A 22,195-nucleotide genomic window follows, 5' to 3' on the forward strand; every position below is an offset into this window, starting at 1 on the left:
TCACAGGTGCAGGGGTCAGGGGGAGCCACCCCCAGACCACAGAAGCACCCCCACCGCCCATCCACACCCCCCCACACACCCCCCGTGCCACACAGGGAGCAGCCCCTGAGCACTGCTAGGAGTGGTCCAAAAATCAAGTAGGAAAAAAACTACAAAAATAAGTCAACTTTTGAAACATTACAAGGAACAGCAGAGACAGCCTGTCTGCTGGGGCCGCAGTCAGTGTAGCAGGGAGGGTGCCTGCCTTGGGCGTAGCCAACCCTGATCCGATCTCATACCACATGGCCCCTGAGCCAGGACTGATCCCTGAACACAGAGCCAGGAATAAGCCCTGAGCACCGCTGGGCATGGGCTGTACCCCAACCCCCACAAAAAAATAACAAAGCTGGTCTGGTTTTAAGTATATATTTACACATTTAGTAGTTTCGTAGCTGAAGGATGTGCTTTGCACAGGCCTAGCACAGGCGGCCTCAGTCGCCTCACAATCCGCTGAGAACCTGTCACCCGCTGTTTAAAATCTGGAGGGCTTGGGGCTGGAGCGGCAGCACAGCGGGTAGGGCGTTTGCCTTGCACGCGGCCAGGCTGGGTTCGATTCCCAGCATCCCATATGGTACCCTGAGCACCGCCAGGAGTAACTCCTGAGTGCAGAGCCAGGAGTAACCCCTGAGCATCGCCAGGTGTGACCCAAGAAGCAATGAAAATCTGGAGGGCTGGTGGCCGGAGCCGCCGCACAGTAGGGAGGTTGTCTGCCTGGCATTGATCGCCTGCGTCCCATGTGGTCCCCCGGCCAGCCAGGAATAACTCCCGAGTACAGAGCCAGGTGTGGCCCCCCAAATAAAACAAAAACGTAAAAATAAAATCTAAGCCTGGAGAGACAGGGCGGTGGGCCGAGGGTCAGCCTGGCACACCAGCGGCCCGGGTTCAATCCCTGGCAGCACTCAAGGGCGCGCCCCGAGCACCGGGGCCTGGCCCGGAACGGAGGCCCGTGGGTGCCGGGAGCAAGAGCAGCGCCCGCACCCCGGGGCCCGTGCGCCCCGGGGGGCCCGCGGGTGCCAGGCGCGGGAGAGCGCGGCCCTGCAGTGCTGGGGCTCAGTCCGCCGCCCTCCCGGCGCGTCCACTGGGCCTCGCGGGCAGCGCCAGGACCCGGGACCGGCCCGGCCACATTCCTCCGGGAGGGCAGGGCCGGGGCTGGCCAGGGCGGCCTCCGCGCCGGGCCGGAGCGCCGGGACCCGGGCTCCTCGCGCTCCCGGGCGGCCCCAGAGAACCGCCAGCCGCCTCGGGGAAGCGAAGCCCGCGGCCGGCCCCGGCGGCCCCGCTGACCGGCGGGCGGCCGCGCGGCCCCGGAGGCGGCCCGGGGGGCGGGGCGAGCGCGGGCGCAGGCGCGGGGCGGGGCGGGCCGGCTGCGCGCGAAAGTCGGCGGGAACCGCGCCGCGTCCGCGCTCCCTTCCTTCCTTCCTTCCGGCGAGCCCGCCCGGCCCCGCGCGCCCGCCCCGCGCCCGGACCCGCGCCCCCCTGCACCGCGCCCCGCGCCGCCTCCCCATGGCGCAGCGCCGCCTCACCGACTTCTACGCGCGCCGGCGCCCCGCGCCCCCGGGCTCCGCCGTCCCGCGCGCCAAGCCGGCCTGGCGCACGCCGAGCCCCGCCAAGTTGGCGCCCCGCAGCCCGGGCAGCAGCCGCAAGCGCGCGCGCCCGCCCGCCGAGCCCACGCGCGACGACCCCGCGCCGCCCGCGCGCAGGAGGCTGCGGCTGCCGGCCGCCGAGGTGAGCGCGCGGCGCGGCGGGGGGCGCGGGGACGCCGGGGGGCGCGGGCCCGGTCGTCACGCGGGGCTCCCGCAGGTCCCAGAGCACGGCCCCCCGGACGCGCCCGGCCCGCCGCAGCGCCCGGCCCCCCGCGGGAAGCCCGAGAGAGCCGCGCCCGAGAGCCAGGTGAGGCGGCGGCGGGCCCGGCGGGCCGCGGGGCGGGGGACGGCCCGCTGACACGCCCCTGCCCGCAGGCCCCGGCCCCGGGCCCCGCCGAGCTCCAGCGGTGCCTGCAGCGGGCCCGGGAGCTGGGCGCCCGGGCCCGGCAGCTGACGGCCCACACCGACGATGAGGACAGACGGCCAGTTCCGGAGGCCGAGGAGTCACGGTGAGCTGGACAGGGGGTGGGCGGGCTCGGGCTCAGCAGCGTGGACGGCCAGCGTGTCTGCCCGTGCTCCAGAGCTGCCTGGGGCCGGTGGCCTCTGTATCCGGCTCTCGGGCTTGTCCTGTGGCCCCTTACAGCCCAGGCCACCGCGAGCTGGGTCAAGCCGGTGTCCAGTGTTGTGGATAGTGCCGGTTTGTGGCCAGAGGCCCTCCCTGCCCCAGAGCTGGGGGCGTCTTCCCTCAAGGCTGTCTCTCCCGGCAGCAGCCAGCTGGCCGTGCCCGCCTACCAGCGCTTCCATGCCCTCGCCCAGCCGGGCCCCCCGGGCCTGGTGCTGCCATACAAGTACCAGGTGCTGGCTGAGATGTTCCGCAGCGTGGACACGATCGTGGGCATGCTGCACAGCCGGGCCGAGACCGCCACCTTTGCCAAGGTCCAGCGTGGCGTGCAGGACGTGCTGAGCAAGTGAGCCGGGGGCCTGCAGAGCTCGTGGCTGTCGGGGGCGCCGAGTGCTCCTGCTGCCCTGACACCCCCCCCCCCCCCCCCCCCCCCCCCCCGGTCTCGCAGACGCTTCGAGGAGCACAACCTGGGCCAGATCAAGACCGTGTACCCCGCCGGCTACCACTTTCGTCAGGAGCGTGGCGTCCCCACCTTCAGGGACGGCGTGAAGAAGTCCACCTACCAGCTCACCATCGAGCCACTGCTGGAGCCCGGTGAGTGGGGCCTCCCCGGCCAGCAGTGCAGGCCCCTGCCCGGCCCGAAGGACTCAGTCTGACTTTCCCGCAGAGGAGGGGGCCGCGGCCCCCCGGCTCACGGCCTCACGCCTCCTGCAGCGGCGCCAGCTTTTCAGCCGCAATCTGGTGCAGCGGGTCCGGGAGCACCACCGGGTGAGTCTAGAGCGGGACTGGCACCCGGGTACACCTGCTCGGGGGCCCGCGGGGGCCGTCCAGGTCACCAGTCTCCCTTGCCACAGGCCTTCCTGGCCTCGCTGGACCCCCCGATGGTGGTGCCCGAGGAGCAGCTGACGTGCTGGCACCCCCGCTTTGATGTGGACGGGGTCCCCGACATCGAACCTGCAGAGCTGCCCCAGCCGCCCCAGGCAGAGAAGCCGGCCACCGCCCAGGAGGTGCTGGCACGGGCCTGCAGCCTGCTGTCACCCAGGGTGAGAGGGGCCACCGTGGTGGGCACACGGGTGTCTGGGCAGAGGGAGCTGAAGTCGGAGCCCCTGACACCTCAACCCTTGCCCAGATGGAGCGGGCCCTGACGGCCCTGGCCCAGCGCACAGCCCAGGCCGACAGCCCTGCGCCCCCCAGCCTCCCGCCGCCGGCCTCCCCGCCCACCACGCCCACCGCCCTCAAGGGGGTGCCTCAGGCCCTGCTGGAGCGGGTGAGTGTTGGGGGCAGCGGGTCTGGTGCTGGCTGCTGCGGGCGCTCACGGCTGCCACCCCACAGGTCCGGGCCAAGGAGGCGCAGAGGCAGCTGGCGCAGATGACACGGAGCCCGGAGCAGGAACAGCGGCTGGGGCGGCTGGAGCGGCTGCCCGAGATGGCCCGGCTGTTGCGCAGCGTCTTTGTAGCTGAGCGCAAGCCAGCACTGGCTATGGACGTGGCCTGTGCCCGGATGGTGGGCAGCTACCGCTCAGCCATGAGCCCTGGTACGTCCGGCCCTCCTGGGCTCAGCCTGGGCACTCCCTGCGCTCGGCGCCTCACCCGCCTTCTCTCTGCAGAGGAGATGGAGCGGCACCTGCGCCTTCTCGCCGAGCTGCTGCCCGACTGGCTGAGCCTGCACCGCGTCCGCTCCGACACCTACGTCAGGGTGGACAAGGCGGCCGACCTGGCCGGCCTCGCTGCCCGGCTGGAGCGCCTGGCACGTGCTGAGGCAGCACTGTGACGTCAGCACAGGCTCTGGACCCAGCTGTGAGCGGACGATCCCACGCCAGGGGGAGGGGCACGCTGGCCAAAGGAGGCCGGCCTGCCCGCCTGCAACGTGTGCAATTAAAGTGCTTAAACTGGTGGCATCGCTGCTTGGGGACTGGGGGTCCAGGTGGGCCCTGCGGGGCGGGCGGGGCACAGGCGCCGGCCCTCCAGAGGCCAGTCTCATTCCCCTAGCCGCAGGCATGTGCCTGCCACCCGGTCAGCTAGACAGGAGACAGCACTCTAGCAAATGAACCATTTATTCCGTCTGGGTCCCCGACTGGACCTGCAGCCCGGGGCTGGGCACTTCCTGAGCCCCAGGCGGCCCAAGCCTGACCCCAGACCAAAGTTCCAAGCAGGCAGCCAGCGCCCCCTGGTGGCCGGCGGGGCCCCAGGCTGTCAGCAGGAGGGGTGGTCACTCGAACTGCAGGAGGGAGAAGAAAGGCACGCTGCCCAGCTTCTCCCGGCCCTTCAGCGAGGTCAGCTCCACCAGGCTCACGCACTCCAGCACCTCGGCCCGCAGCAGGCTCAGCAGCTCACAGGCGGCGCGCATGGTCCCTGCGGGGACGGCAGTGTGAGGCCCGGCTCCAGGCAGGGAGGGAGTGTGGGCTGGCCACCCGGGGCTCACGGGGGCCTCACCGCCAGTGGCGAGCAGGTCGTCCACGACCACCACCTTCTGCCCCGGCTCCAACGTGTCCTTCTGGATTTCCAGTTCAGCCTGCAGAAGGGGGGCGGGTGGCGGCGTGGGCTCCCGGGTCGGCCTCCTTGGCTCTGCCACGCGGCGCCCCTCGGACTCACCTTCCCGTACTCCAGAGCGTAGGAGACGGACACGGTGGGGCCCGGGAGCTTGCCCCGCTTCCGGATGAGCACGCAGCCCAGGCCCAGCTCCTGGGCCAGGGAGGGGCCAAACAGGAAGCCGCGGGAGTCCAGGCCTGTGGGAGGCAGCCCGCCGGGACGTGAGCTCTTCCCGCCCAAAGGCCACGGGCGCCTGTCTCCTGCAGGACAGCCAGGCCCTGACCAGGCTCCAGGGCGTCAGTCCGCGGCGCGTGGTCTGCGGCTTGCTGGCCGCGCTAGGACGCCGGCGCGGGCCGGACACGCCCAGGGCAAGGCCGAGGACGTGCCTCGACCCAGACGTGGGGCCCCGGGGGCGAAGGTCCCGGTCCGCGCCGCTGTCCCCTGGTCCACGTGGGCCGTCGCAGGCAGTCCGGCGTCAGCGCTCCGCGTCCCCGGCCCCCCAGCGCGCCCCGGCAGGGCGGGGGCGCCACCTGCGGCCTCCGCGTGCCCGGCCCCGGGACCCCGGGACCCCGGGACCCCGCGCCCGCGCGGCCCCACTTGCCCGCGATGTAGTCGATGCGGCCGTGGCTCCTGCGCAGGTGCCGCGCCAGCAGGAGGATGGCGGCGCGGAAGGAGTCGGGGTCCTTGAGCAGGGGCGAGATGTCCCTGCAGGCAAGCACAGGCCCGTGACCCAGCCGCGGGGGGCCGCGCCCCGCGGGGCCCGCGCCCGCCGCCCGCGCCGCACCTGAACATCACGCCCGGGATGGGGAAGTCGGGGAAGCTGCGGATGCGCCGCGCCACCAGCTGCAGCTCGGGGTCCGCCATGGCGAGTCCGCGCGCGTCCGCGGGCGAGCGGGGCGGCGGCGGCGCGCCTGCGCGGGGCGGGGCCGAGCCGGGAGGGGGCGGGGCCCAGCCAGGAAGCGGGCGGAGCACAGTCAGGAAGAGGGCGGAGCGGAACGGAGGGGCGGGGCGCAGCCAGGAAGAGGGCGGGGCACAGTCAGAAAGCGGGCGTGACAGAGCTGGGGGCGGAGCCCAGCCAGGAAGAGGGCGGGGCACAGTCAGGAAACGGGCTGGGCAGAACTGAGGGGCGGGGCCCAGCCAGGAAACGGGCGGAGCCCAGCCAGGAAGAGGGCGGGGCAGAACTGAGGGGCGGGGCCCAGTCAGGAAGAGGGCGGGGCATAAATGAGGGCGGGGGGGCAATCAGGAAGAGGGCGGGGCCAGACACTCCGTTCTTCCTACTGTACCAAGACGCGTTCCTTCTGGTTTTTGAGCATTTAAAAAAACCAGTGGAGGTGGGAGGAGCCCGAGGTGCGAGTCAGTGTTCATAAGATCCAGTCTACTGCGTGTTCGCAGGCGGGACCAGACGACGTGGGGAAATCCTCGTGCGGTGTCATGGTTTTGGCCAGGCGGGGGGAACACTAAGTAAGTTCTGTGGGCATCTTTGAGCGCGACCCCAGGGCCTCCCTTTCCCCCCTACACCTCTGTTTCTTCCTGGAGGGGCTGGGCTGAGCCCCTGGTGTTTGGTTGCATAAGCGTGCGCTTTGCAGGGCAGACACGGTAATGAGCCGTCCCGGGTAAGAGCTAGGTGGACAGGGTGCGGGCCACCCAGAGTTTGTGCCTGGCTCCTGATCAGCCATACTGGGAGGTGGAGGGCTGGTGCTTGGGCCACCCCCTGTCTGAGGAAGGGCAGCGACCCGTATCAGCCATGAGGTCGTGTCTCCAGCCCACACCCAGTATAATCTCGAGTGCTTGCTCTGCGTGTGAAGCCCTGGGTTCCATCCCCCAGGCCTGGAGAATATCTCTGAGGGTGAGCAGAGCACATGCACAACTTGCAGGAGACCCGGGTTCAATCCCTGATATCCCGTCCCCCACCCACTGCTGGGTGTGGCTCAACTCCCCCAACCAAAAGAACGATTTTTAAATAAAACACTAGCTGGAGAGACAGGACAGCTGGCAGGTTGTTTGCCTTGCACCGGGCCAACCTGGGTCTGATCCCTGGGACTCTGCATGCTTCCTTGAGCACTGTCAGGAATGATTCCTGAGCAGAGCCAGGAGTGAGCCCTAAGTAGTCCCTGTTCTGGCCCCCAAGCAAACAAAAACAGAGACACCAGAGTTAAAATGTCTGTACTTTTTCCCTAGAACTTCCTTCAAATTCCAGAAGTCTCACAACATGGGCCTGAGCCCAGAGATCTTGCAGGGCCTGGTGGTGGTTGAGGGTGTGCAACATCTCCCGGTGCTGGAGGTTGGAGCCTCTGAAGGCGTTGCTGGCACTGCGGCATCTCCTCTGCCTCCTGGGGGAGCAGAGGCTGCTGAGTGCCAGTCCTGCCTCCTCCTTCACTCTCGCAAGAAGACTCCGTAGAGGTCACTGCCCAGGGGACCTGGGGGCAGCCCAGGGGCTACTGCAGGGCAAAGAGGCCAGGGCAGCCTGGAGGCGAGGAGCAGCTGTGGCGGCACCATCTCCGGTCACGGGCAGCACAGACGGCGCTGGCTTTCCCGTCTGGCCAGAGTTCACGCTGTGGCTAGTGGGCCCAGGAGCACTTCTCAAGGGCGGACTCAGGAGGCGTCAGGCACTTCCCCAGCTTCTCACAGCCTGGGGGCGCCCAGTTCTGGGGGTGAAAATTCAGAGCAAGTGGTCACCCTACTAGGCTCTCCACGTGTGCAGAAGCGCGCAGTGGCCCGGGTGGGCGGGGCCGGAAGAGGCGCGTTTGGTGGGCGGGGCCGAGAGGGTGTTGGTGGGCGGGGCAGATTTGGCGGGCGGGCTGGAAGAGGTGGAGCCACGGGAGGGGAGGGGAGGGGAGGGGCTGGGAGCACACTGGCCGGGTGAGCCAAGCCCTTCTCCTGGGGCCAGTGCCGGCCAGTAGGCCGGTGCCCTTCTGGGGCCAGCTCAGGCCCCGCCCCAGGCCTCTGCACTCACCATGGCCGCGCGGTCACACACGTTGAGCTGGGGCTGTCCTGGGACCAGCGTGTCCAGGTGCTGTTGCACGAGCGGGCGGAACCTGCCCAGGGCGGCCTGGTACTCTGCGCTCCTGAAGCTGCAGGATGGCCACTGTCATCCAGGTGGCACTGGCCCTGACCGGGCAGGGGAGCGGACGCTGGGTGGGGGAGCCCCGGGTCTCCCACAGGACAATGCTGCTGCTGGACAGCTTGGGGTGGGCACCAGGACCTGGACACCTTGAGGGGCGTGGTCGGGCTCACCTGAGGGGGAACCTCTCCCCCGGGTCACGGCCCAGGTGGAAGATCAGGGGCAGCTCCGTGTGGTCCTGCTGCGTGTGCGTGGTCACGCCCGACACATTCTGCCCTGGGCAGAAGTCGATGCCCTGAGGGGGGCAGAGGCTGAGCTGTCCACCCCTCTCACTACCCTGAGGGGCGGAGGACAGGCAGGGGCAGAGGCCCAGAATCTGCTGAGTGGGGGTGGGCAGAGCTGACCTGGCCTGGCCAACACAGTTCCTTCCCAATCAAGCGGGTGGGGGTGGAGACCCACCGTCTACTCCCCGTCCAGCTGCACCGACCCCTGCTGGGAATGTCGGGCACTGTCCAGGCCCGACCCAAGCAGCTCACCTGCCTAAACTCCTCCCAGGAGTTGGTCCAGGTCCAGAAGTGCGCCTTGTACTGGCCCATGGTGACGGCCATCAGTGTGTTGCCACGGTAATAGAAGATGGGCCTGTGTACGGGGAGGGGTCTCAGGAACAGGAGACCCCAGCAGGGCCAGCACATGGTTCTGTGGGAAGGGGGCGCTGAGGTCTCCCCCACCCCTGCAGCAGGAGGGACGGGGGAGGAGCCAGCACACCTGTCGGTCAGCTGGCCATGCAGCAGGGCCGGGAGCAGGTCCAGACCATCGATGTGCCGGTCAGTGGGCGGCTGCAGGCCCGCAAGGGACAGGCTGGTGGTGAAAAGGTCCATGATGGTGCCCAGCTGGTGGCTCACCTGTAGGGAAGCAGGGGCATGCTGAGGGCCACAGGGACAGTCTGACCCAGACACACCCACACGAGGGCCACAGGGTGTGAAGGGGTCGCAGAGGCGTCATCCTGACCCAGCAGGCAGGGACACGTGGGCTCTCATCAGGGAGAGAGCCCTGGGGTGCATGGACCGGGTCGACCCTCAGCCCCTCCACTCTAGGCCATGGGGACAGCACCTCTAGGAGGCAGGGGCCCTGGGACCCCGACTTTCACCTAGTAGAGGGTTCCAGGGGCCAGCAGCGGACTGCCAGTGACAACACCACCCTCCGAGCTCTGTGGGGGGCCGCCTGGAGTTGCGACAGACAGTGCCCCGCCTGGGGTTTCCAAGGCCTGAACCCAGGGGCCATCCCGTGTGGGGGACCAGGACCCAGTCAGGGTGGCAGCCCTCCCCCCGGGTCCCTGTCTGGCCCCCACCCCACCAGACAGCAGGGGGCATCAGAGCAGGACAGCCCCACCTGGCCCCCGTGGGCTGTGAGTGGCAGGAAGGGGCCTCCCCGACCCACCTTGCCCGCGGGGATATGGCCGGGCCACCAGGCGACGGCGGGCTCCCGCATCCCGCCCTCGAAGGTCGTCTGCTTCCCGCACAGGAAGGGCCCGTTGCTGCCTCCTGGGGGAAGAGTCGCTGGCTCAGGCCACCGCAGTCCCCCAGTCCCGCGGTCAGGAGAGGATGGCCCTGCGGGGTGTCCCTGTGGGCAGCGCCAGTGCCCGGGCTGCAGACCCGCCTTGTCTGGGCGCAGACACCAGAGCAGCGCCGTTGTCGGAGGTGAAGAAGACGAAGGTGCTCTGTGCGAGGCCCAGGTCCCGCAGCAGCTGGAGGACCTGCCCCACGCTGTCGTCGATCTCCCGGACTGCGTCCCCATACCTGCGGCACAGACCTGCATGGGGCCCTGGGCCTGGCCCGCTGCCCGGCAGCCCTGGCCTCGGTGCTGCCCGTTCTCACCTTCCACGCTGGCTGGTGCCCAGGAAGGGCCGGGAGGCGTACACGGGGGCGTGCGTGGCGTCCACCGCCCAGTAGAGGAAGAAGGGCTGCGGGGAGGCCTGCTGCCTCTTGATGAAGTCCAGGGCTTCCTGGCGAGAAGACACACTCTCGTAGGCCCCCCAGGGCCCCCCAGGCTGCCCCAGACCCCCCAGTCCCCCTCACCTGCAGGTATATCTGAGTGAGGTTAGATTCGCCAGTCTTCAGGTCGATGGGAAATTCCTCATAAAACCTGGAAACGGGGGCCAGAGCCATAGTTCAGCGGGGAGGGCGTCTGCCTGGCACGCAGCTGACCAGGGCTCAACCCCCGGCATCCCAGAAGGTCCCCTGAGCACAGCCAGGAGTGATTCCTGAGTTCAGGGCCAGAAGTAACCCTGGGCATTGCTGGGTGTGGACCCCAAAACAAAAACGAAACAACACCTAGAAACAAGACTGGGGAGAGGACGGGGAACGCCTCCGCCAGGCACAGGGCTGACTCCAGTGTGATGATCCATCCCAGCATAACAGTCCCTCCCCGAGGAGTGATCCCTGAGCACGGCCAGGAGGAATCCCAGAACAGAGCCCGGGGTGATCCATGAGCAGAACCAGATGAGGCTCACAAGCCAAAACCAGCCCCCTGAGATCAAGGTGGCAGCAGAGAGAAAGCGGTGAGAACCAGAGGAGGCCAGCTCCGACCTCAAACCCTTGGGCTTCCTTTGTGCACAGCGCTGGGACAGGTCTGTCCGACGGGGGCACTGGCCGGGGGGCTGTGCTACAGGGTGCCAGGGAGAGAAGGTTCTGGAGCAGAGGGCTGTGGGAGCACGGACAGCTGGTGCCTGCAACGTGACCCTGGCTCCTGGCACGTGGCTGCTGCTCTGGGCCCGCCCTCCTAGCCTGCTCCCTGCAGGCGACGTTACCTGCCGACCATTTCCCAGTCCCTGTACACAGGGAGGTTGGGCCGAGCCCTGTTGTCGTAGGGTCCGAAGTGGCAGTTGGGGGATCCGAACCACTCGTCAAAGCCGTGCTTCAGCGGGTGGAACTGTGGCCTGTGGCCCAGGTGCCTGGAACAGAAACCCAAGGCGGGTTGCCCCGAGGCGCCCGACCATGTGTCCATGGCATGACCGCGAGCGCACCAACCTGGGCTCACAACCTGGCATGGGGGCTTGCCGAGGCCGCGGCCACAGAAACCACAAGGTGCAGAGGGCATGTGGCACAGAGCGTGGCTGAAGCTGAGGAGGGGGTGAAGAAGGTTGTCAGGACTCTGCCAGGTGGCATCTGTCAGCTGTTTCACCCCTGCCGACCCCTCTGCCCAGTGCTCTGGCTGTGCGGGCCCAGGAGGGAGTGGGTGTCCAGACGGACTCACGGTGCGGCTGGGCCGGGACAGGGCACCGGCAGAGCACAGGATTGGCCCAGGCCACCCCACAGCCAGGCACTCTCTTTACAGGTCTGTGCCTGGCTGGGGTCCCCACCCCCTTCCCACAGCAGTGCCCGGTGGGGTCCTCACATCCACAGAATGAGAACAGTCCTGTCCAGTGGGGCCAGCAGTCCTGGGCACAGGCCGGCTCAGACCCTGGCACCGCAGGTGAGCAGCTCTGCTCAGACACTGTGCTCGGGGACAGCACGGGATGTCCCTGGGGGCCAAGACAACCCCAAGTCACCGTGTCTCTGCTGGGTTTGTGGTCCGGGAGCCGTGGGGAGACTGGCTGGGCCTGGGAGAGCCATGCTGGCCAGCACCTGCAGCTGGGCCTTGTTTTTCCAGAGGATTCCAGAAAATTCTGCTGTGATGTGGTCAGGGCCTCTGCTCAGACCACTACCCACAGCTCCGAGAGGGGCCTCTGTGCGGCCTGGACTCTGTGAGCCATGGCACATGGCGTGGCCTGCCAGCTGTGTTCCGAGCACTGTCCCCACCTGCTGTCACGTGAACAGGCCGACTCCAAGGCCTGTCATGGCCCCGAGACACCACCGTGCACTGGACCCAGAGCCAGCCCTGGCAGCCTGCTCCTGGCGAGGTGAGGCTGGGGAGACCCCACCCCTTGTGCCAGGGTCCACGGCAGGTAAGCTGGCACCAATGGGACCCAGAGTGACCCCTCCAGGCTGTGGCCGGGCAGGACAGTTCTCAGCTCTCCAAAGTGGGGTGCCTCCTCCGAGCACCCCCTGGGGAGCAGGAAGAGTCCCCAAGAGCCATGACGGGCACCGGGCTCGAGGCTCCCTGGGAGCACCCCCTTCACGGGGTCCATGTGGGAACTCAGCAGCCGTGGCCGCACAGCCCTGTCACGCGGGTGGGTACCTGGGTGACTGGGGAGGACGAGGGAGGGCGGAGCACGAGCCCACCCATCGGGCAGGCCTGGCCACTCACCACTTGCCCACGATCTTGGTGACGTAGCCGGCACCTCTGAGAAGCTCCGGCAGGAGATGCTCCGAGTCAGGGATGCCCCCCACAACCTCCTGGGGCGTGTAGGCTGGAAGGGAAGGCATGGAACACCCTGTTCCCCTCGGCAGGCGGCACCAAGGGTCTCTCCGTGGCACCTCCGGCCCCTGTGGACAGCAGCATGGTGGCTGGTCCCAGGACCCTACCATTTCTGGCGTGGCCGTTGGTGGTGTAGAAGCCGTTGCGGATGGGCAGACGCCCTGTGAGCAGGGCCGCGCGGGCTGCGGGAGAGGAGAGGCTCCAGGTGGGGGCAGGCGGGGGGCCTCCGCAGGGGAGGGGTCCCTCTGCCCTCGGGCGCGGCACTCACAGGGGGAGCAGAGGGGGTTGGCCGTGTAGAAGTTCGGGAAGAGCATGCCCTCCGCGGCCATCCGGTCCAAATTCGGAGTCTCTCTGGAAGGTTCTCCATACACCCCCAGGTCGCCCCAGCCCATCTGCAGATGAGAGCAGGTGGGGGAGTGCAAGGCACCCCCCAGGCCCCCCAGAGTGTGGGGCTGCAGATCCAGGAGGACCCACGGAGGCTGTCACAGGCCCGAGGCCGGGCGGAGAGCCAGGTGGGCGCTGAAGGGGGTGCCGCCAGGGAGCCTCGAGCCCAGGTGCCCTGGACTGCCCACAGACTGGGCACTCAAAGGGGCCCCAGGTCCTGTGCCATGTCTGAGAATGCAGGGTCAGAGGCTCACAGGGGACAGGCTAGGACGAGCCCCCTAAATCTCCCACACAGACCCCCACCGCCGCAGCCCTGACCTCCTTCCTTCCTGCGGTTCTCAGCCTGGGCGGGGCACCTCCCCCTTGCTGCTGACTTGGGGTGCATGCCGGAAGCCCGCCACCGAGGGGCAGGCTGGGAGGGCCTCCTGGGTGCCCCCTAGCTGAGACGCACATGCACCTAAATCTAAATTGCACGTGTCGAATCTCCCCCAGACCCCACCGCAAGGCAGAATGGCAAGTCACGCCTGATGGGGTGGGGCCCATACTGGCTGCATGCCAGGGCCCCAGAAATACGGGCATCACCCGTGTCAGTGCAGACCCAGCAACAGGTGGAAAAGGGACGGTGGGGGCAGCTGCTTTGATGACCCTAATACACACACACCTTCGTCACACGGGTGTGATCAATAGTGCAATTACCCTAGTACACCCCATGCTTCTTTACACTAATTCAATCATACCTTAATTATCCTAATATTCTCCTGACATTCGTCACAGTAACATAACCCAAACCTTAATCACCCCAATAGACCTCCTACCTTAATTATCCTAATACACTCGGGACATTAGTCACAGTAAAAGAACCAAAACCTTAATTACCCCAATAGACGTCCCACCTTAATTATCCGAACACACTCTATACCTTAACTGTCCTAACACAGGCCACCCCTAGGTCACCCTAGTGGGCCCCAGCTAAGGAGCCCCCGGGGCCCTGGCATCAGTGCAGCCCCCTGCCAGCAGAGCCCGGGAGGCGGCAGAGCCCAGCACCAGCCCCTCGCAGCCCCGCCTCAGGCTCCGCGTGCTGGCTCCTGTCGGCCCTGGGGTGCTGGGGACCGAGTGCAGCAGGCCCGGGGTCCCGCCCGGGGCCAGCCAGAGACCTCGCCCACTCAGGCCCGGGCTGGGCGCCAGCTCTGTCCCCTCGGGCCCTCCCGGCCGCCGCTGCCCGCTCCGCTGGCCTTTGGGGGCTCTCGGGCTCAGCGCGGCGCCGCGGGGAGCGTGGCTGTCCCTGCCCACGCGGGAGGGCTGCTCCAGGCTGATCCCGAGCCCGGCGGGCGTGGGACCCCGTGGGGCAGCCTCCGGCGGACGGCCCGGGAGTGGGGGTCCCGCGAGGGCCCGGCGGCGCCAACTCACGTCGTCCATGAGCAGGAGCAGAATGTTGGGGGCCCGCGGGGCGCCCGCCGCCCTCGGCTCGCGGCTCAGCAGCGGCAGCAGCAGCAGCAGCCGCCACCTCGCTCCCGCCGCCGCCGCCATGGCCCCACGCGGGCCCGGGACCCGCGCCACCGAGCCGCCACGGGACCCTCTGCGGGGCCGGCCGAGGGACGGGAGGGGCGGGGCGAGGCCGGGTGCGTGACGGGAGGGGCGGGGCGAGGCCGGGTGAGTGACGGGAGGGGCGGGGCGAGGCCGGGTGAGTGACGGGAGGGGCGGGGCGAGGCCGGCTGAGTGACGGGAGGGGCGGGGCGAGGCCGGGTGAGTGACGGGAGGGGCGGGGCGAGGCCGGGTGCGTGACGGGAGGGGCGGGGCGAGGCCGGCTGAGTGACGGGAGGGGCGGGGCGAGGCCGGCTGAGTGACGGGAGGGGCGGGGCGAGGCCGGGTGAGTGACGGGAGGGGCGGGGCGAGGCCGGCTGAGTGACGGCGGGTGGAACCAGCCCTCCTAGCGCCGGGCGGGGCGGGGCCCGGCGGGTCCCGTGACCGAGGGCGAGTCACGTGACGCGGCCCTGCGGGCCAAGATGGCGGTATGCGTGGCGGTGATCGCTAAGGAGGTGCGTAGGGCGGAGGCAGCTCCCGCGGACTGCCGCCTGCTGACCCCTGCCGGGCGGGGGCACCGGAAGAGCAGCAGGGGTGGGGCGGCCCCCTCCAGCTCCGCCCAGCACCTGGTGGCCGGGTGTCCCCTCCTTCCCGCAGGCTCCGCTTTGGGTCCTGGCGTCCTAGCTGTTCCCTGCTTGCCCGGCGCAGCGGGCCGCGTTTCCTCGGCACCGCTGAGAGCCTCTGCCCGGGAACCCACCCGTTACCTCCGGGGCCCACATTCCCCGGGGGGCCATTTCCGGGCCGAGACTGAGCCGAGCCGCGGGCCGGCCCGCTAATGGGCAGCCGCCTGCCCGCACTCCACCGCGGTGCTCGGGGGACGGTGCTCACCTGGCCCCTCTCTCGCAGAACTACCCGCTGTACATCCGCAGTGTCCCCACGGAGAGCGAACTCAAGTTCCACTACATGGTGCACACGTCGCTGGACGTGGTGGACGAGAAGGTCTCGGCCATGGGCAAGGCCCTGGTGGATCAGCGGGAGCTGTACCTGGGCCTGCTGTACCCCACAGAGGACTATAAGGTGTATCCTTTCCCGGGGCTCCCATCTCTGGGTTCCTCTGAGGTGGGGAGGCGTTTCCGAGCTCATTTGCAAGGAAGGTCACCGTGAGGGCTTCCAGCATGCCAGGAACAGGGCAGCCCGAGGAGCCACGGACTTACTCTTTCCTTCATAGTGACTTGGAGTGTGTGGAGTGCAGACATGCCTTCAGTGGAGTAGTTCAGGGAGAGGTTCCCTGACGCAGCCTTAGCTGTGTGGCTGCCTCGCCGGGATGTGCCTCTGGGAACTTTTGCAGTTAGACCGACAGGGTCTGGGAAGGTGGACTCCCAGTTTAGTCAGGGTCGAGTGCAGCTCCGTAGCTGGGAGGTTCCTCGTGCCCCTGCACCCAGGCATGGCTGCCACCAGCTCCGCGTGCTGAATCCCACATGGCGTCTCCTGTCAGAGGTGTGTTTCCTGACAGACATACAGGTACGGCTACGTCACCAACTCCAAGGTGAAGTTCGTCATGGTGGTGGATTCCTCCAACACGGCCCTGCGGGACAACGAGATCCGCAGCGTGAGCACATGCAGCATGCAGGCGTGTGTGTTCTGTGCTTGCCTGGGCGCATGTGTGAATGTGCCTGAACATGTGTGTGCATGCCTAAGCATGTGTGCATACCTGAACATGTGTGTGCCTGAGTGTGTGTGCCACAGCGTCTGTACATGCCAGTGTGTGCATGACTGAGCTTGTGTGTGCCTGAATGTATGTGTATGCCTGAGTGTGTGCGCGTACCAGAGCGCGTGCGTGTGTGTGTGTGCGTGTGTGTGTATGCCTGAGTGAGAACCGTGCTGCCTTTCGTTGCAGATGTTCCGGAAACTGCACAACTCCTACACAGACGTGATGTGCAATCCCTTCTACAACCCAGGCGACCGCATCCAGTCCAGGTGGGCCCTGTGCTCCCCAGCTCCCTGCCCTCCTAACTTAGAGGCCATCTGTCGGTCACGAGGGGACGGCTGTGCCCCCACAGCAGGCTCTGCAGTGGCTGCAGCACCCCAACATCCCTGGAAGTGGGTGCGGTGAGGACCCCCACGTGCCCTCTCTCAGCCGAGATGCTGTGTAGTCCCCCGGCTCCTGGGGCCCAGGTGCACAGCAGGAGGCTTCTCCCCGGGGGGCTGACACTCCCTGTGGGTACGGCCTGACGGGGCTTGGCCGCTGTCCTGCAGGGCCTTTGACAGCACGGTGGCAGCTATGATGACCCAGGTGTGCTGAGGGACGGCGCCACCACCTCAGGAGCGGCCGGTCTGTCCCTGCGGTACCCACGTCCTGTTCCGCCCCTGTGCCCTGGGGCCACCAACTAAAGTGTGTGTGTGCGTTCAGTGTGCTGTCTGCTCTGCTGCGTCGGCCAGGCTGGGGCCGACATACGGAGGCCCAACCCCTGCTCAAATGGTGTCCGGCACCCAGTGCTGGCGGGAGCCCGGGACCCTCAGGTGCATCTGCGCCTCCCCTGCCTCAGTGCAACTGGGCCGTGAGCTCTGGTGGCCGTGGGCAGTGTGGCTGCGAGGTGGGCAGGTGGCAGCAGGAGGAGGGAAATGGGGGGCTCTTCCTGCACTAGACCCCCCAAGCACGGACCTACCCCGCCCTCGCGCCCAACGTCCTGGAGGCCCCCTCAGCTGCACGTGGCCTTACCGGGCCTTCAGACCATGACTGTGTCTCCCACTGTGTCCTGTGGAGCCTGTCGGCCTGGTCGTTCCTCCTGCCCTGTGTCCTCTCAGCACCCCCCAGGAGCCCGCTGACCATGATGGAAGACTGAGGGCCACGTACCCCACTCCCGCCTGCAGGGCGCCTGGGCAGCTGTGGGCCCACCCCCAGACCCCCTCCTGGTGCTGGCTGTGCAGCCCTCCCGGCCTGGCGTGGCTCCCCCACAGGGCCACGGGCCATGTCCGGCCCTGAGAGACACTGGCCGTGGGTGGCTTTAAAAGAATATTCTCGTTTATTAGTTCATGCTCCGTGTTAAGATGCGCATTCTTTCTTTGTGTTAAAATGTCTGGCCCCGTCCAGTCCTTGCCGCACAGCGCCAAGCCACCCCACCGCGTCCCACGTCGTCACCGCTTCTTCCCCGAGCCCCTCCAGGGAAGAACGGGCCAGTTTTGCACACTGCCCGTCCCTGGTGGCTGGCCGGCCCTCGACTCCGGACAGGAATGCTGCCCCAGGCTGTGGCTAGCGCGGCGGGCACCACGGGAGGGCCCTCCTCCGGGTTCTGCAAGGGAGAGGCAGCGGGTCCTGACCAGCACCCAAGGACGGGAGGCCCAGAGGGTGGAACCAGGCGAGCACTTGACGCCAGCGGGTCCCCCATTTCAGCGTGGCAGTGGGCAGGCACCCCCGGGCTGCTCACCGGCTCCACCGCTGTGGTCTGAAGCAGGAGGAGGCCCCGCCCCTGGGCCCCCGGCATCTCTGCAGGCCCCCTCGGTCAGTGGAGCTGATCCCTGGGATGTTTGTCCTTTTGGGCAGCACCTGGAGCCATAGGCGGGTTAGCCCTCAGCCCTTTGTTCTCCCCCAGACCACCAGCCTGAGCTGGGGCAGCCCCCAGGGCAGGGTCACTTCCCCAAGGAAGCCTTCCCGGGCTTACCTGTTGAGGTTCACAGACCCCAGAGCCTGGGATTCCCCAGGCATCACCCTGTACCCAAGCTCCTTCGTCTTCTGGCAGCACCTGTGACGCCCAAGCCGCGATGCCCCCCCAGAGCGGCCTGGAGCAAGCTGCACCCCTCACGTACCTTGAGGATGCGGCCTCTGAAGACGCTGCAGTCCAGCCCCTGGGCGGCCCGCACGGAGCTCTCGCTGGCAAACTCTATGTAGGCGTAACTGCAGGGGTGTGAGGCCCCGGTACTCCCTCGGCTCCAGCCCGCCCCAAGCCCCTACTGACCCCTTGGGGTGTCCGGAGAACTTGTCGCACAGGATGGTGACGCGGTGGATGTCCCCGCAGTGGGTGAAGTGGGCCCCCAGCTCCAGAGCCGAGCCCCCGTAGTCCACCTGTGGGGACCACCACGGCGGTTCCTGCAGGCCACGCCGGGGGGCGCTCCCGCCGGCGTCCCCCGCCCCACCTGCTCCCTTCACTCACGTTGCCCACGTAGACAGATCTGTGGTCAGCTGCCACCGCCGTGGGGCTCCGTGGACAGGACCACCCTTCAGGGGGGATGCAGGGCTCCCGAGACCCTGGCACTGGGGGCCGCCTGGCTGGGCGCTGACCTGTCCCTGGGGCCCACGTATCCTCGTTGCCTGCCAGGCCCTGTGTGCTGACCTCCATAGCCCGCTCCATGGCCCACCGTGTTCGCCTCATGGCCTCCAGCTCCTGAGGGACACGCACACGCGTGTGCAGGCAGCCCTCACCTCTCGCAGGCAGGCTGCCGCCCTCTGCCTCCCCTCTGCAGACTACCTGGGTGGGCGCTGGGCACTCGGCTGGGTCCTCCCCCTCCCAGACAGACAGCAGGACCTCAGCCTCGTCCTCTCCACACACACCCGCGGGGGTCACCTCAGCTCTGCCCCAGGCACCCCAGCCCTGGGCCGCAGGGTCCGAGGAGGCCCGCTGCAGCCAGTCCTCGGAGGGCGGGGGGAACAGAGAGCTGCTGAGAGGCCACATGGCGGGCGGCGAGAGCAGCTCTCAGCTCCGGGCGGGGCTGGAAGCCTCACCTGTCTGCCCGGGATTTTCAACCCTCGCGCCCGTGCCAGCTGCTCCCACTCAGGGCGGGGCAGGCCCAGCTGGGCTGAGCTCCCGGCCTTGCAGCCGCTGCTCCTCTTCCCCCACCAGAACGCGCCAGGCAGAAACGGGTGGGTCCTCCCCTGCAGTGTCCCCGAGATCTGGCCACAGGGCTGACCTGGGATGGCCCCCGGGACTCAGGTCCTTCTGGGGGCCACACCCCCTGCCCAGTGTCACACAGTAGGGGCAGGCCCGGCCAGAGGATTTGGTCATGAGCAAGGCCTCCAGGTGTGCAAGGCAGGCAGAGTGGCTTCCTGGAGGAGGTGGTATTAGCACTACCCCTAAGGACTGGTCAGGCAGAACTGATGGGACTGGCCACTAGAGTCAAGGAGCTGAGTCTTTTTATTATTATTATTATTTTTATTAGTGAAACACCATGAGGTACAGTTGTGGACTTACAGATTTTTGTGCCTGGGTTTCAGTTATACAATGATCGAGTACCCATCCCTCCACCAGTGCTCATTCTCCACCAACACGGATCCCAGTATCCCTCCCACCCTCCATCCCCCCATCCCACCCTGCTTCTGTGGCAGGGTATTCCCTTTTGTTCTCTCTCCTTTTGGGTGTTGTGGTTTGCAAAAGAGGCAATGGGTGACAATCATGTTTGGTCTAGTCTACTTTCAGCATGCTTCTCCCATCCTGGGAGGATCCTCCCAACACCCTTTATTTGGTGCAGGAGCTAAGTCTTAAACCAAGGGAAGGGTCAGAGGCCCTGGGGCTGGTCCAGGAGATGGGGGGTGTCGGTAGCCTTCATCTCTTCTGCCCTTACTCCCCCCACCTTCCTGCTTCCGGTGGGCCTCACCTAATACAGCACTGGAGCCCTGCCCTGGCTCTGAGGAAGACCTGAAGGCTGGCCTGTGGGCACGGCCCCTGTGCACGCTGCTTCTCTATTGGTTGCTCAAGCCTAACCCTTTGTGGACCCCCACGCATGTCCTGGGGCCCCCCGCGAGTATCACAGATCCCTGAGCATGTCCCAGTCCCCTGGAGCGTATCCTGGGGCCCCAGCACATGTCCCAGGACCCCCATGTGTCCCAGGGTCCCCTGAGTGTCCCAGCCCCCACCCCGAGCATGTCTCAGGACCCCAAGCGTGTCTCAGGGTCCCCCACATGTCCCATCTCCCCTGAGCGTGTCCCAGGCCCCCCGCCTGTGTCCTGGGGCCCGCGAGCATGTCCGTGGCCTCCAGTGAGTGCTCAGCATCTCCAGACCTGACCCAGGGTGAGGACTGCTTCATTGCAGTTGCAGTGGACGCTGGAGTCGACCTGCAGCTGGGCCACTGCCCACAGGTGGGGCACCTTCCCTCCTATTCCCCTCCTTTGCCCGCCCCCCCCCCCCCCCCCCCCACGGAGGGAAGGCCCTTGGGGCTGCCCTCCTCTCTGGTGGAGGCGCCTCCCTGGGCCATCCCAGGCTGCCAGCGCAGGTCGCCTGCATGTGCATGTGCCTGGCTCCAGGGGGCGCCGTGGCTCCTGTAGCGCTGACCTTGGCCCGGGCTCCTACTGGGCCGCGTCCATGTCAGCGCAGAGGATGGGGCTCCCCAAGGCCAGTGGCATAGCGGGTGGCATCCTCGGGGCACGGGAATGGTCTCGGCACCTCGGGCCTCTGGCCTGGCCCTGTGGGTGCGTCCAAGTTGTCCAGCCTCCTGGCGCTGGGCAGTGGAAAAAGCGGGTTCAAGGCTCGCCCACTGCCATGAGGTTGTGCCAGCTGCCACAGGTGCGTTCGGGGGGACACGCCGTGCTCCAAGGGGCCAAGAGTTAATGCCCTGGGCCTGGGGGAGTCAGGGCCGAGCTCTCGACAGGCAAGGGGCTGGGGCGCTGCCAAGACCAGGCGTCACCCCCTCACACCCCAAGGGCGCGCTCCGGGGCCAGGACCCGCCTGGATCTGTCACGCGACTCCAGGGCTGGATGCGGGCATGTGGTGCGGAGGGTCCAACGCAGAGTCTGCGGAGGACACCGTGGGGGCGCGCGGTGTGGACCACCCGGGCAAGGGCCCAACGCCTCCTGCAGCCTCTTTCTGGGAGGAAGCGTGAAGGGGGAAGGGGGGGCTGTCCAAGGGCCTGAGCCGCAGTGCAGTGGGCAGGGCGTTTGCCTGGCTCGCGGCCAGCCCAGGGTAGATCCTGGGCACCCATATGGTCCCCCGAACACGCAGGGAGTGATTCTGAGCACAGATGGGTGTGCCCACCCTCCCCACCCCACCTCCACAGCGCACGCAGGTGCCTGGAGCCCTCCCCGGGTCCACAGGTCCCGCCCGGCCCGTGAACCCCGCCCCTCGCCCGCAGGCCTCGCCCCTGCACGGACCCCGCCCCTCGCCCGCAGGCCCCGTCCCTCCTCGAACCCCGCCCCAAACCAGACCCCTCGCCCACAAGTCCCGCCCCTGTCGTCCCACCGCCGCCCTACACACACCCCAGCAGCCGGGCTGCATCCCCACTGGGCGGGCTGGGGACCCACACGGGAGAGCCCGGTCGTGCAGGCGACCCCACACCTCCTGGGGCGCTGCTCCCTGGGCGAACCAAACGCTCCTTCGTGCGCAGTTTCCCTCATCTTTATTATGCTTTGAACTTAGCAACCGTCGCTTTTTGCCGTCGTGATCAAGAATTCATCATTTGGACCTGGGCAAGGGTTATATACATTCACATTAACGTCCTAGGGACTTCCCGCCTCTGTGGACCAGAACCTCCAGTAGCTGATCCTCCAGCATCGCACCGGGCCCGGGCCCCCCCTGAGTCCAGGTGACCGACCGCGGCCGGGTCTCTCTTCTTCGTCTTTCCGGAGTGGCCGCGCGTGGAGCGGGCCCAGGGCAAGGCGAGAATGGGGCTCTCCCTGGGAACGCGCCGAGGGGCAGGCGGCTGCAGGGCGCTGAACTCCTGTGGTTTGCCTTTTTCTGCAAAAGTGGGGCCGGCAGAGCTGCCAATGCGAGGGGCTGCGGCGGGCGGGGGCGTGGAGGAGGTAGAGGTGAAGCCGCGGGGCAGGAGGGGCAGGGCCCGGGCTGCCCCAGCGGGAAACTGTCCAAGATCCACCCAGGATGCCCCAGTTGTGTGCAGAGTACTGGCTGCTGTCTGGGAAGGACACACGAGCCCTTGCTTCATGAGTGGACGAAGGAAACGTTGTGTCAAGTCACTGAGGCAGGCCTGCTGCGTGCACACACACAGACGGGAGACCGTGCACACGCCACGCACACTCGGGACATGCACACGGGACACGCCAAGTGCCTTGGACACGCTCACAGGACACACACAACATACGCACTCAGGACACTCTCACAGGACACTCACATGTGCCACGCGCACTCGGAACATGCACAGGGGACACTCACACATGCCACGCTCA

General features: G+C 67.5%; 6 protein-coding genes across 6 annotated transcripts in view; 2 read left to right on the top strand and 4 right to left on the bottom strand.

The window, feature by feature from the left end:
- RNF166 (ring finger protein 166) overlaps nucleotides 1–1,870 on the bottom strand; it is a 40,878-nt gene extending 39,008 nt beyond the window's left edge. The window contains exon 1 of the mRNA XM_056135589.1: nucleotides 1,863–1,870. The gene's annotated coding sequence lies outside the window, so the exon portion shown is untranslated. The remainder of the gene's footprint in view (nucleotides 1–1,862) is intronic.
- Nucleotides 1,540–4,011, top strand: CDT1 (chromatin licensing and DNA replication factor 1). Its single transcript, XM_056135587.1, has 9 exons — nucleotides 1,540–1,761; nucleotides 1,995–2,128; nucleotides 2,387–2,587; nucleotides 2,690–2,835; nucleotides 2,909–3,009; nucleotides 3,096–3,284; nucleotides 3,371–3,508; nucleotides 3,574–3,775; nucleotides 3,848–4,011. Exons 1-9 carry the CDS (start codon nucleotides 1,540–1,542, stop codon nucleotides 4,009–4,011), a joined length of 1,497 nt encoding a protein of 498 aa, XP_055991562.1.
- A 438-nt stretch (nucleotides 4,012–4,449) lies between these two features.
- Nucleotides 4,450–5,687, bottom strand: APRT (adenine phosphoribosyltransferase). The gene is made up of 5 exons (XM_056135592.1): nucleotides 5,554–5,687; nucleotides 5,371–5,474; nucleotides 4,833–4,966; nucleotides 4,674–4,752; nucleotides 4,450–4,592 (listed from the first exon to the last, which is right to left on the bottom strand). Exons 1-5 carry the CDS (start codon nucleotides 5,631–5,633, stop codon nucleotides 4,450–4,452), a joined length of 540 nt encoding a protein of 179 aa, XP_055991567.1. The 5' UTR covers nucleotides 5,634–5,687.
- A 1,254-nt stretch (nucleotides 5,688–6,941) lies between these two features.
- On the bottom strand, nucleotides 6,942–14,131 carry GALNS (galactosamine (N-acetyl)-6-sulfatase). Its single transcript, XM_056135585.1, has 14 exons — nucleotides 13,978–14,131; nucleotides 12,455–12,578; nucleotides 12,294–12,368; nucleotides 12,076–12,178; nucleotides 10,637–10,780; nucleotides 9,906–9,972; nucleotides 9,705–9,832; nucleotides 9,487–9,626; nucleotides 9,268–9,371; nucleotides 8,596–8,732; nucleotides 8,367–8,469; nucleotides 8,004–8,125; nucleotides 7,723–7,840; nucleotides 6,942–7,414 (listed from the first exon to the last, which is right to left on the bottom strand). The coding sequence occupies exons 1-14, from the start codon at nucleotides 14,095–14,097 to the stop codon at nucleotides 7,328–7,330; spliced, it is 1,572 nt and encodes a 523-aa protein (XP_055991560.1). The 5' UTR covers nucleotides 14,098–14,131; the 3' UTR covers nucleotides 6,942–7,327.
- Nucleotides 14,132–14,507: 376 nt separating this feature from the next.
- Nucleotides 14,508–16,513, top strand: TRAPPC2L (trafficking protein particle complex subunit 2L). The gene is made up of 5 exons (XM_056135593.1): nucleotides 14,508–14,606; nucleotides 14,998–15,170; nucleotides 15,613–15,700; nucleotides 15,989–16,068; nucleotides 16,348–16,513. The coding sequence occupies exons 1-5, from the start codon at nucleotides 14,574–14,576 to the stop codon at nucleotides 16,391–16,393; spliced, it is 420 nt and encodes a 139-aa protein (XP_055991568.1). The 5' UTR covers nucleotides 14,508–14,573; the 3' UTR covers nucleotides 16,394–16,513.
- Nucleotides 16,514–17,512: 999 nt separating this feature from the next.
- Nucleotides 17,513–18,758, bottom strand: PABPN1L (PABPN1 like, cytoplasmic). Its single transcript, XM_056136155.1, has 5 exons — nucleotides 18,555–18,758; nucleotides 18,240–18,470; nucleotides 18,045–18,151; nucleotides 17,896–17,983; nucleotides 17,513–17,635 (listed from the first exon to the last, which is right to left on the bottom strand). Exons 1-5 carry the CDS (start codon nucleotides 18,756–18,758, stop codon nucleotides 17,513–17,515), a joined length of 753 nt encoding a protein of 250 aa, XP_055992130.1.
- Nucleotides 18,759–22,195: the final 3,437 nt, after the last annotated feature.

Source organism: Sorex fumeus, unplaced genomic scaffold (assembly GCF_029834395.1).
Source record: "Sorex fumeus unplaced genomic scaffold, SorFum_2.1 ptg000122l, whole genome shotgun sequence".
Classification (NCBI taxonomy): Eukaryota; Metazoa; Chordata; class Mammalia; order Eulipotyphla; family Soricidae; genus Sorex; species Sorex fumeus.

Excerpts from the sequence above, each read along its gene's own strand:
- CDT1 (XM_056135587.1), top strand. The coding sequence starts at position 1,540 with ATGGCGCAGCGCCGCCTCACCGACTTCTACGCGCGCCGGCGCCCCGCG. Across the intron at positions 3,285-3,370 it reads GCAGCCTGCTGTCACCCAGG|ATGGAGCGGGCCCTGACGGC; the intron begins GTGAGAGGGGCC and ends ACCCTTGCCCAG. Across the intron at positions 3,776-3,847 it reads CCGCTCAGCCATGAGCCCTG|AGGAGATGGAGCGGCACCTG; the intron begins GTACGTCCGGCC and ends TTCTCTCTGCAG.
- APRT (XM_056135592.1), bottom strand. The coding sequence starts at position 5,633 with ATGGCGGACCCCGAGCTGCAGCTGGTGGCGCGGCGCATCCGCAGCTTC. Across the intron at positions 5,475-5,553 it reads ATCCCGGGCGTGATGTTCAG|GGACATCTCGCCCCTGCTCA; the intron begins GTGCGGCGCGGG and ends GCTTGCCTGCAG. Across the intron at positions 4,593-4,673 it reads CGACCTGCTCGCCACTGGCG|GGACCATGCGCGCCGCCTGT; the intron begins GTGAGGCCCCCG and ends CCGTCCCCGCAG.
- GALNS (XM_056135585.1), bottom strand. The coding sequence starts at position 14,097 with ATGGCGGCGGCGGCGGGAGCGAGGTGGCGGCTGCTGCTGCTGCTGCCG. Across the intron at positions 7,841-8,003 it reads GGGGAGAGGTTCCCCCTCAG|CTTCAGGAGCGCAGAGTACC; the intron begins GTGAGCCCGACC and ends GCCATCCTGCAG. Across the intron at positions 7,415-7,722 it reads TGTGTGACCGCGCGGCCATG|AACTGGGCGCCCCCAGGCTG; the intron begins GTGAGTGCAGAG and ends TTTCACCCCCAG.
- TRAPPC2L (XM_056135593.1), top strand. The coding sequence starts at position 14,574 with ATGGCGGTATGCGTGGCGGTGATCGCTAAGGAG. Across the intron at positions 14,607-14,997 it reads TGGCGGTGATCGCTAAGGAG|AACTACCCGCTGTACATCCG; the intron begins GTGCGTAGGGCG and ends CCTCTCTCGCAG. Across the intron at positions 16,069-16,347 it reads GGCGACCGCATCCAGTCCAG|GGCCTTTGACAGCACGGTGG; the intron begins GTGGGCCCTGTG and ends GCTGTCCTGCAG.
- PABPN1L (XM_056136155.1), bottom strand. The coding sequence starts at position 18,758 with ATGTGGCCTCTCAGCAGCTCTCTGTTCCCCCCGCCCTCCGAGGACTGG. Across the intron at positions 18,152-18,239 it reads GATCTGTCTACGTGGGCAAC|GTGGACTACGGGGGCTCGGC; the intron begins GTGAGTGAAGGG and ends TGGTCCCCACAG. Across the intron at positions 17,984-18,044 it reads TTCTCCGGACACCCCAAGGG|TTACGCCTACATAGAGTTTG; the intron begins GTCAGTAGGGGC and ends ACACCCCTGCAG.